Source organism: Babylonia areolata, chromosome 21 (assembly GCF_041734735.1).
Source record: "Babylonia areolata isolate BAREFJ2019XMU chromosome 21, ASM4173473v1, whole genome shotgun sequence".
In the NCBI taxonomy this organism is placed as follows: Eukaryota; Metazoa; Mollusca; class Gastropoda; order Neogastropoda; family Buccinidae; genus Babylonia; species Babylonia areolata.
The window spans coordinates 28,122,822-28,135,321 of NC_134896.1; the positions used below are offsets into that span (position 1 = coordinate 28,122,822).

Genomic DNA, 12,500 nt, shown 5'->3' on the forward strand with positions numbered 1-12,500 from the left:
CCGGACTGACCGTCTGAACATGGCCTGGGAACGCTGAAGAAGGACGCTCACAGCTGTGCCAAACATACGATCATGACAATACGCGATCCGTTTGCCATCAGGTTCGTAACAGTCCATCTCAACCGTACGAGCTGAAACGGTTAGTGTGGCAGCTCCTTAATTCAACACGCATTTGGAAAGGATATGTCTTTGTACTGGCACGTCAGAAGCATTGTATTTGTATCTCTTTTTGTGTGAAATTCGGGCTGCTCTCCCCAGGGAGAACGCGTCGCTACACTTCAGCGCCACCCATTTTTTTTTGGTATTTTTTCCTGCGTGCAGTTTTATTTGTTTTTCCTATCGAAGTAGATTTTTCTACAGAATATTGTCAGGAACAACCCTTTTGTTGCTGTGGGTTTTTTTCACGTGCGCTAAGTGCATGCTGCACATGGGACCTCGGTTTATCGTTTCATCCGAATGACTAGCGTCCAGACCACCACTCAAGGTCTAGTGGAGGGGGAGAAAATATCGGCGGCTGAGTCGTGATTCGAACCAGCGCGCTCAGATTCTCTCGCTTCCTAGGCGGACGCGTTACTTCTAGGCCACCACTCCATACTGGGTTGCACCATATTGGGTTGCACATGCGATAGTACAGTATCATTGATTCACGTCACGTGATTGTCATTCTCACTCAGCCAGCAGCCCCCAACAAGAGTTTCCTCTTCACTCACACAATGGCGACGACGCTTTCAAAGTGTTCACGTTGTCACAAAACATAAAACCCTTCCAATGTTTCTTACGTAATGCATTACGCCTTCAATCTGCATTCACACACACACACACACACACACACACACACACACACACACACACACACGCACGCACGCACGCACGCATGCACGCACGTACACATAGTTTCAGTTTCTGTTTTTCAAGAAGGCGTCCCTGCGTTCAGACAAATCATCTGCAAGGCAGATGCCTAACCAGCAGCATAATCCAACGCGCTTAGTCAGGTCTTGAGTGCATGCATATATGTATTTGTGTACCTGTTCGAGTGGATTTCTTCAACAGAATTTACTAGAGGACAACACTCTCGTTGCCATGGGTTCTTTTTCAGTGCGCCAAGAACGTGCTGCACATGGGACCTCGGTTTATCGTCTCCTCCGAACGGCTGGCCGCTCACTTTGATTTTGCGAGAGCGGGATTCGAACCCAGACCCTCACGGTCACACAGACACACACAGACACACACACACACACACACACACACACACACACACACACACACACACACACACACACACACACACACACACACACACACACACACACACACACACACACACTTTAGACAAACACGACTGACGTGAGTGCTGGCCAAGCAGGCACACATAATAATTGTACCATACCTTCCATTCAAGTTTTGAATCTGAAAGAAGAGGAAGAAGAAGAAGATGATGATGATGATGATGATGATGATGACGACGAGCAAGTACAAGAACAAGAACAATGACAAGAAGAAGAACAAGAACAAGAACAAGAACCAGAGCAAGAAGAAGAAGAAATGTGGTTTCATCAATGGTATTGCTATGTTCATTCCTTCGTGCAGAATCGCAGTTCTGGCACTCCAGGAATTACACGCATGGTGTGTTTGCCGAGATAAACAGAACCACCCGAACATCAACAGTATAGTTCAACTCCACCCATTGATTATAATTAATCACCGCTGCCCGGGGCTGATAAATAGCAGAGATATTGTTCCCCCCCCCCTCCATCGCCCCGCCCCGCACCCCTTCTCTCTCTCTCTCTCTCTCTCTCTCTCTCTCTCTCACTGTGTACGGGGCGCGCGTGTGTAAATTTACTCTTTTAAGAGTGTTTTATACATACATAAACGTAGAAATGTCAGAATCTTTAATATAATTATAGTACGTAGGCTACCACTCACGAAGAGTTTTTAATATCACATATAAATAATTTTGGATGTTTATGTGGTGCTGGGTTGGGTAGGGGTTTTTTGGGGTTTTTTTTTCGTTTGTTTGTTTGTTTTTGTTGTTGTTTTAATGCCCTGCAGTATTTGACTACACACACACACACACACACACACACACACACACACACACACACACACACACACACACACAAACACGTACACACACACACACACACACACACACACACACACACACACACACACACACACACACACACACACGTACACAACACACACACACACACACACACACACACACACACACACACACACACACACACACACACGTACACAACACACACACACACACACACACACACACACACCTACACCTACACACACACACACACACACACACACACACACACACACACACACACACACACACACACACACACACACACACACACACACACACACACACACACACACACACACACACAAAACCAATAGAGAAGAAGAACAAGAATAAGAAGAACAAGAACACGGACAAGAAGAAAGAAAGAAAAAAGAATATACGAGGCCATTTCCAAAATGCCCAATTGAATGGAACAAACCGTCACCTCAACTGACTATAACAAGCACCGTCTACTAGATCATTCAAAAATTCATCTGGACAATTCCTTAACACATTAATAATAAAATACAACAGTGTCAACCATTTTCAGACGACGTGTACAAACATTGCCAAACTGTGTCTGGTACCTTGACAACAACAACGAAGCAACGAAAGGACTGGGTAAAAGCTTCACAGCTTGTTTTGCCCCTATTCTACTACTACTACTACTGTTACTACTACTACTACTGCTGCTGCTGCTGCTATTGCTACTTCTACTACTACCACCACCACCATCACCATCACTACCACCACCACAATAACTTCCACTTCTACTGCCACTGCTACCACCACCACCACCACCACTACTACTACAGCAAACACCATCACCACCATCACGACCACCACAACAACTACGACGACGACCACCACCACCACCACTACTACCGCTATGACTACTACTACTACTACTACTACTACTTCCACTACTTCTACCACCACCACCACTACCACAACAACAATTACAACAACTACTACTTTTGGCTATAGACACTGTGGGATAATGTAGAAAAGATAAACTTCTGTCCTTGTTGGGTGATGGTCGGGCAGCCAGCAACTTCCTTTCCAACAGTTTTGCCCTGACCAGCGTTCTGTGAAGATAAACATCGGTTTTGATGTATGAAGAAACTGGGCAAACCTTTATCACACTCTTTCTGGAGCATTCAGTGTGTAGAGGGTGGGTCGAAGAAGAAAGAATTGTGTGTGTGTGTGTGTGTGTGTGTGTGTGTGTGTGTGTGTGTGTGTGTGTAGAAAATTTCTGGATGGGATCATATCGATTTGTGTGTGTGTGTGTGTGTGTGTGTGTGTGCGTGCGTGCGTGCGTGCGTGTATGGGTTTATGCGTTAGTGCACGTGTGCATAGTTTAGCATCTTCTTTGTACCTGGCAATTAATAAGCTGCTTAGAGGAATCGTTGAAGAATTTAATTAAAATGAACATGATTGTAACTGGTGCGTGGTTAAGTAGACAATGGCTTAACCCCATTACACTTAAACCGCTTTCAGTAATCATAGAAAAACAACAAACATAGACCCCTGAAAAAATTCTAGTTGGTTATCTTCTTATGATTCAATCAATGAAATGACCGTATGCATTCACGTCTTCGCAACTAAGGTGGCGCGTGCTGCTTCACTGTCAAATGCAAAGTGAAAGACTGATGCGCACGCACATGCTCAGTCCACCAACATCGGCGCAGAGAAGCAGACGACAACTGACAGCGTGCGACAAGAGACCAGCACAAATCTCCACACTGAGCACGCCTCACGACTGTTTAGTGAAAGAAGAAGTAGCAGAAGAAGAAGAAGAAAGTTTCGCTCTTGTGTGTATTTGCGTATTTCTGTGGGAAAATGGATTGACAGTGCCTGCTTCGGGATTAATGAGAACGATCGATTTTCTGCAAGGCTCACCTGGGGGAGACATCACTTTGTTTTGTTTTATGTCAGTCACCGACGTTAACTTATTTGTCAGTATTTATTTTTAGAACAATATAAGAATTACTTTGTGAATGTCAGTCACCAAATTTAACTCTCTGTTTTGTGTCAACAATTTGTTGACATCACGTCATGAGATTGAACTGTGCTGTGTTAAAGTTTGTACTATTTAAAGATCGGTCGCGATTTTTTTTTTTAATTAGCTTTGTTAAATATACCTCAGGGGAGCAGATTTATGTTTTAATGAACGTTTTTATTTGAAGACGTGTTATAATGAATTAGCAAACGACGTTTGCAGGGTCCTTCTTCCACAGAAAAGCTGAAGTGATTTAGGGGCACCGTCTCCGATATTTCATTAACACAACTCCCACCTAAATTAGTTTCATTTTGTATTGTCAAAGCCAACAACAATTCGACAGAAACATAACAACATGAAGACATTTGTTTGTACAGATTAAAACAAAAAAGGAAAACAGTGGATTTTAACAAGTGAATGTAAAATAGTCTTCGGGAGAAAACATTGGTCTCCAGTAACCTGAAATTGCCTCCACGACCGGAGCGGGTTGAACCAGATCCTTGGTTTGAATATCGAATATTCTGTGCATCTTTCGCCATTGCGTTTAGTTGATCGTATGCATCACACGAAAAAGCATGATATAAACTCAGGCTTTTTTGTTGCTCAAATTTTCTCTGACTTTCATGACTTTGTATGCATATTGAATAGCTCTATTTTGCCCTGGTTCTGGAATTAGAACGTATACAAACCAAGCAGATTCATGCAACAATGGGGTGTACACCATCGTCTCCGAACAACAATCTCCTGAACAGGAAGGCGTGCACCTGCCAGTGCCACAAGGACCTCAGTCAGGGGCCCATGAAACCATCGACAATGAGCGGCACGACAGTCACGCAAAATGGCGGGGGCCAGCCGCAAGACATTGTGTTCAAGGAAGATCCCAGGATCCCCCTGACCGGGCGCCAGATCTACCTGATCAAACGGTCCTGGAAAGGCATCAGTCGGAACATGAGTGCGACTGGCATCAACATGTTCCTCAGGTTGGTGGATGGGCACTGGGTTGGTTGGGTGATTGGTTGGGTGGGTGGGTGGTTGGATGATTGTGTGGTTGGTTGGTTGGATGATTGGGTGGGTGGTTGGTTGGGTGGGTGGGTAGTTGGATGATTGGTTGGGTGGTTGGTCGGATGATTGGTTGGGTTCTTGGTTGGATGATTGGTTGGGTGGATGATTGTGTGGTTGGTTGGTTGGATGAATGGGTGGGTGGGTGGTTGGTTGGGTGGGTGGGTAGTTGGATGATTGGTTGGGTGGTTGGTCGGATGATTGGTTGGAGAGTTGGTTGGATGATTGGTTGGGTGGATGATTGGTTGGGTGGTTGGTTGGATGATTAGTTGGGTGGTTGGTTGGATGATTGGTTGGGTGGTTGGTTGGTTAGTTGGTCGGATGGCTGGTTAATTCATTTATAGTCTGTCATACGCGTTGATGTTTATTTTCTGAATGATTTTTTTTTAATAGATTGTAACAAATTACTTCTTTCGCAACAGTCTTAACAGATAAAGGAAATCTAGATTAACAGTGAAAAAAAAAGGAAAAGAATTAAACACACGCACACACACACGCGCACACACACACACACACACACACACACACACACACACACACACACGGTAAATTTCATATCGGACTATTGTAAGCAGTAGCTGTCTAGTTTCAAAAGGGAAGAATTGAGCGGTTAAATGATTTCCAAATGTGAGAAATATTTCCAACTAGCAACACTTCATAAAATACTTCATAGAATAAAAAGGGCCTATGCCTACTTTGTAAACAATAGAACAAAATGTGTTGAACTGATCATTGCACAAACATTTTGCTTCTTCCCACTATTTTAGTCAATGCGGAATCCAGCAAAAGTGGAAACGCTAGACTTTCAGCATTCTTGGCTAAACTCATATCCATAAAACAAATCAAAATAGCTATGTATGTGACTGAAGGAAGACGTAAAACGTTCATTTTCTGAGATGTCACATATTTCTGAGACTGATAAGAAGCAAGGAATTCCAACGGCTTATATGTGTCTATATACATGTTGTTGTTTGTTGTGTTGTCTTTGTTTTTTCACAATGTAAAGGTAGACCTACTGCACACATACACACATGCGCACACACGCACGGCGCACGCACACACACACACACACACACACACACACACACACACACACACACACACACACACACACGACACACACACACACACACACACACACACACACACACACACACACACACACACACAGAGTTTTGCCTCCGGAATCACGAAGACTTCTATCTACCCCATGTTGGTCATGAGTGTAACCAGCATGTTTCTTCAGTCCACTGTCTTTTGGCATACTGTTGAACCAACAGCAAAGTGAGAGCTGTATGAGTAATGGTTTCTCCATTGCAATGGGAAGTCATTTACATATTAGTCTTTTGTGAAAGACTATGACTCTCAAACTAGGATGCTCTTAGTGCTGCAGACATGGGGGCTAGTTTGCCTTTAGGATCCATCCCAACACCGACTGTCCTAAAACCCTCTTGGCCGAGAGAGTGGGGATGTAACTTGGACAAGACGCTCTCCACCATAATCAAACTCTAGACCAGATAGTCGAGAGAGCAGTTACCTTTTCTGCTGTTTTGATGGTCGTTGTCGGACACGACTGACTATCATACTATCATACTGCTTTTGGGGAGGCATAGAAAAAAGTGATTTTGAACAACTCTGCGCCTTGTGGATGGTTTGGAGACATTCGCTGTTAATGGCTCTTGCTCTTCTTTACAAATAAGATTTTCAGCTGCTTCCTCTTCTTTCCTCTTTCCATCATCTTTTCCTGTTGATGATGTGGTGGTCGAATTCGTAGTTCTGGAGGTATACTTTTACATTTGTTTTATTTTTCTTTTCTGTTCCACAGAATTCGGGACATTATATTTTCCATATGATGGTGATAATGAATTATGATTGGGTCAGGCGTTGGGAGTCCAGTTAGGTTTCGGACCACTTGACAAGGTGTACTCTCATGATATATCCCGGAGTCAACCAGACAGAGATACGGACACGTGCAGTGTGAGTCAGGAAATTTAAGCACCATCTTCCAAAGACTCATCCGTGAAGTGGATGACCATCGAGTGTATAGTGCAAGTCTTTTTGAGCGCAAAGCTTACTTGTATTTGTATTTCTTTTTATCACAACAGATTTCTCTGTGTGAAATTCGGGCTGCTCTACCCAGAGAGAGCGCGTCGCTACACTACAGCGCCCCCCCCCCCCCTTTTTTTTCCCCCTGTGTGCAGTTTTATTTGTTTTTCCTATCGGAGTGAATTTTTCTACAGAATTTTTCCAAGAACAACCCTTTTGTTGCTGTGGGGTTCTTTTACGTGCGCTAAGTGCATGCTGCACACGGAACCTCGGTTTTTCGTCTTATCCGAATTACTAGCGTCCAGACCACCACTAAAGGTCTAGTGGAGGGGGAGAAAATATAGGCGGCTGAGCCGTGATTCGAACCAGCGCGCTCAGATTCTCTCGCTTCCTAGGCGGACGCGTTACCTCTGGGCCATCACTCCACTCCACTCTGGGTAGGAGCCGGCCACTGCCACCCCCACCCCACCCCCATGAAACAAAAACAACAACAAACAAACAAAAAAACAAGCACACAAAAACACTGTGATAGGGTTCGAACCCGCGTTCCCCCGGTCATCAGTCCGCGACGTTTACTACTTCGCCGCAGCGCCTGCTGCACGTTTACATTTCTAACGACTTCAGACCTCCCCACCCCCGCCACTCCCCCCACCCCCACCACTCCCCCCCACCTCCCCTCGTCGTAAGTCGTAAAAGTTCCACAACCAGCACGTCTATCAGCTCAGCTTGCTTATTCATTTCCCTCGACACCTGCATGTCCAGAGGTAATGCATCAATGAAATGTTGGAGGCTGGATGTTACACATTGCCTCATGCCACTCTCGGCTCCCCGTCATTCCACGCTTACCTCCCGCCCGCCCCCCCCCCCCCCTCGCCCCCCTCCCCCCACCCCCCCACCCCCACACACACGCACACACGCACGCACAGATAGACACGGAGACACACAGACACAGACACACAGATGCACACACGCACACACACACACACACACACACACACACACACACACACACACACACACACACACACACACACACACACACCTGGGGACAGCTGGAGCGACTGGCACAGGACCAGGATGGCTGGGGAGTGCTTGTTGACGGCTTGAGTCCGAACCGGGCAACAGGCTAGGTGAGGTGACACACCAATAACTCACATCTCTCTCTTCCTCTCCCTTCCTCTCTCTCTCTCTCTCTCTCTCTGTGTCTGTCTCCCCCTCTTTCTTATACGCACACTCATACACACATGCACACTTTCTTTGGAAGCAAACAAAAAACAAAAACAAAAAAGACAATGATGAAAAGAAACAGGCAAACAGAGTCAAGCAAGTAACTGGAAAAGCAGGCAAGCCGATCTGACGTCAAGCAAGTCAAGGCGTTCTATAACAGGGAACAGACAGGCAGGCAGGTAGACAGGCAAGCTGATAATAATGTCTTCAGCCAGACAGCGTTGTTCAATATTAATGACGCCGATACTAATAACGTAATGTGATACGGCCATTATTTTGTTTTAAATCTCTTTGCAGATTCCCCAAGAGCAGATATTCGCGCTAAGGTCTATTGATTTTGCTGCCACCCTGAGACCACAGAGAGAGAAGAGATGGGAAAGAGAGAGAGAGAGAGTTAGAGATGGTGAAGAAGAAGGTTGGGGGCATGGTATAAATGAAGCATTTTTTGTGGGGATGAGACAATATATACGCGAACATACACGTATCCACACACATGCATAATTTCTGTCTAAAATCACTTTGGTGGACAGATGTTAAATCTATGACCAACCAACCATAGATATACTCTGCTCTCAAAAAGATAAGACATCGTAAGTACAAGAAACCAAATAAAGGAAATGCATGAAAAAACAGAACGGATGGGACAGTTTCATAGGTAACCATTGAACAAAAACAAACAATAACAGCACCAAGAAGATGAACCACGTATCAAATATTATGGAACAAGGTAGAATAAATTATGTTGTTTATTAGTGTGGTTGGGCAATGGTGTTCTTTCAACGACTCCGGGAGTGAGTTCCACCGGGAGGTGCCTGAGTAAACCAAAGTTTATTGAAACAGATCATTAGTGAGGATGGGATATGGACTTTTTTGTATTTTATATTTGTATTTTGTATTTCTTTTTATCACAACAGATTTCTCTGTGTGAAATTCGGGCTGCTCTCCCCAGGGAGAGCACGTCGCTACACTACAGCACCACCCATTTTAAAGTTGCTTTTTTTCCTGCGTGCAGTTTTTGTTTTTTCTATCGAAGTGGATTTTTTCTACAGAATTTTGCCATGAACAACTCTTCTGTTGCCGTGAGTTCTTTTGCGTGCGCTAAGTGCACGCTGCACACGGGACCTCGGTTTATCGTCTCATCCGAATGACTAGCGTCCATACCACCACACAAGGTCTAGTGGAGGGGGAGAAAATATCAGCGGCTGAGCCATGATTCGAACCAGCGCGCTCAGATTCTCTCGCTACCTAGGCGTACGCGTTACCTCTAGACCATCACTCCACTTTTTTGGTATTTCTTAAAATGAAATGTTTTTATCAAAGTTGGTGATGGGATTCCCATACATGATTTTGTGCGTTGTAAAGCCCTTATTGTACGTGACATGTTGAGTCAACCTTTATCAAAAACGAATAAACGAGTTTGTACAAATAGTGTGAAATCCTATTTCGCCGCGAACCAAACCATTGTTTCCATGGTGGAATCCCAAGAATTTTTCGTGGGCGGCCTTGTGGTGATCTCATAATTGACAGAACTCTCCACGTGGACTACTATCACTGTGAACATGAACGCAAAGAGTTGCGTGTGGGTGTGTAGGAATGAATCAGATGAGTCGTCGTGAGAGTGATGTGTCAAAGGGTACGGTAGAAGACTCCGCAACAAGAAACTAAAACACAGAACGACAGAAAGATGGACGAGTTGACATGGATAGCTCCAATATGGACTGCTGGCTCTGGGGACTGCGACAGACGAGCCCTGGGTGTGGCTGTGGTGGGAGAGAGCTGAGAGAAGAGTCGTGGATGGAGCGAGAAGATCTGGGCATTGTGGCCCTAGCTTTGGCTAAGTTTGCTAAGCGTTAAGAATGTTCTCAAGACCAAGGAAAAATAGCGAAGACTAAGGAGGAATAGTCTAAACGAAAGATCAAATTTTGCGCTGGTAAAGATCGCTTTCGCAACCCAGCCAAGGACCATGATGAAGAAAAATCATATTGATATAGCATAATATCATATCGCATGCACGCACACACACACACACACACACACACACACACACACACACACACATATATATATATATATATATATGTATATATATAATATTTATAGAGACCCTGTGATAGAAGTCTGTCAATATACAACCTTGAACCTTTCGCACCATCAGCCTGATGCTTCTGAAGTCTGTAACTCGTATTGGTGAAAGTCTAGAAGAAAAAGAAGTATTGATCGTGGTTGTTGATCTTGCAGTATTTTGTTCTGGCGTCGATGGTATTTCATGACAGCATCCGTTGCACCGAAGTTTCTGCTTTGAGAATGTGGCCGATGCCGTTTGAAAAGTTCATTTATCTTCTGGTTTTTTCGTCGTATTCTTTCACTATTCCCTTCTCTCTCTGTGTTTGTCTCTCTGTCTCTGCCGTTCTTCCTTCAGATTTTCTGTTTTTCTATCCGTCTCTGATGTCCTATTTTCTGAGATCACTTTTGTCAGGAGCAGGAGAGTTTACGCTTGTTAAGGGTGGAGATTTTTTCCGATCTCACACGTCAATATATGTGCAGACCTGCTAGTCCCTGAACCCCCTTCGTGTGAAAACGCACGCAGAAGATCAAATACGTACGTTAAAGATCCTGTAATCCATGTCAGCTTTCAATGGGTTATAGAAACTAGAACAAACCCAGCATGCACACTCCCGAAAACGGAGTATGGCTGCCGACGTGGCGGGGTAGATAAACAAAATGGTCATACACGTAAAGAAAAAAAAGTCACATGTCTACGTGAGGGTGTGTGTGCGTGCGTGTGTGTGGGTATGCGCGCGCGCGCGCGTGTGTGTGTGTGTGTGTGTGTGCGACTGAAACCTAATTTATGCATGACACAGGAAGCTAATGATGAGCGCCCAGTGGCAGCTGTCAGTCATCCCTAACCAGTTAAGTAGGCTGTTGTGCAAATAACTCCGTGTTTGGAAAGCGATTAGGGCTTGGTCTATGACCGAAGACAGGCGCTGTATATATTATATATCCATATCATCAGAATCAAAATCATTTTGATCATTGTTGTGGTAGATATGTCGCTGGATGACACAAATCACGACGATGAGGGAACTGTGCTGCGGATACAAGTGGGTCAGCGTACTGACTTTTACCCGTAAACAATCAACTGCTGTTTTTGTTTCCCCGTTTTGATGGTTCCAGTCCGTAACTGAATGAACAGTTAAATGGTTTTTGTGTTGTTGATTATGGCATCAAAGAACCTTAAATGCTCCTTAGGGTGCAGATTTGGTGATGGCGTTATCGACAACACAGACGGTAAGTATCTTGGGTCGGATATTTTTCTTTTCTCGACAACTGGAATAAGAAAACCATGTGGCTGTATTGCCACATCATCCAGCTTATACATAAATTAATGCCGTTGGTGTATACAACGATCTTGCATTCATGGAAGCTCAAGCTTGTGGAACATCCTGGTTTCGCATTCACTGTCTCAGAAGAAATAGTTGCCTGTTTCAAAGCAAGCTCATGTGTGCTGTACTTTCCCAAGGGGGTCTGTGTGTAAGAATAGTTTGTTTTTTTCTGTGGATTCATATTATAAAATAATATCTTACCAGTGCCAGGTATGTGCTGCTTTTTGATTATTAAGGGTAGTGGCACATGTTACAGCTAAGGGAGCCTTGAAGCAGTTGTTAAACGTGTAGTAATGGGATGACTTTCTTCTTTGATGGTTATATATGTAGCAGAAAAACAACATAGGGCTTAGGACAATACCCTGGGACACACTGGTGTCGACGAGCACTTTGGATGTAATCACTCCTAGGACAACTTTCATATCTATTTTGGTGAGAAAGGTTTACAACCATCTTCAGATTTGGCTTGCTATTCAGTTGGTCTATGTTTGTGGATGTATGTCCTGTGCTGCACGGTATTGAATGCTTTACTTAAGTCCAGTCTTGCAATATCAATTTGTGTCCGTTCATCGCTGGATTTCAGAATGCCGTGCATTGTTAGAAGCAGCTGCGTTTTAATTGAATAACCTGTCCTAAGACGGCGAATCCAGCTTGTTAGTATTGAGTATTTTACTGAATGTGTCATCACCCGTGAGTA

At 44.3% G+C, this 12,500-nt stretch overlaps 1 protein-coding gene across 1 annotated transcript in view; it reads left to right on the plus strand.

Moving 5' to 3' along the window:
- The first annotated feature begins 4,796 nt into the window (after nt 1-4,796).
- Nucleotides 4,797-12,500, plus strand: part of LOC143296596 (uncharacterized) — a 38,998-nt gene continuing 31,294 nt past the window's right edge. The window contains exon 1 of the mRNA XM_076608622.1: nt 4,797-5,068. Coding sequence (XP_076464737.1) covers nt 4,797-5,068 — 272 coding nt within the window. The remainder of the gene's footprint in view (nt 5,069-12,500) is intronic.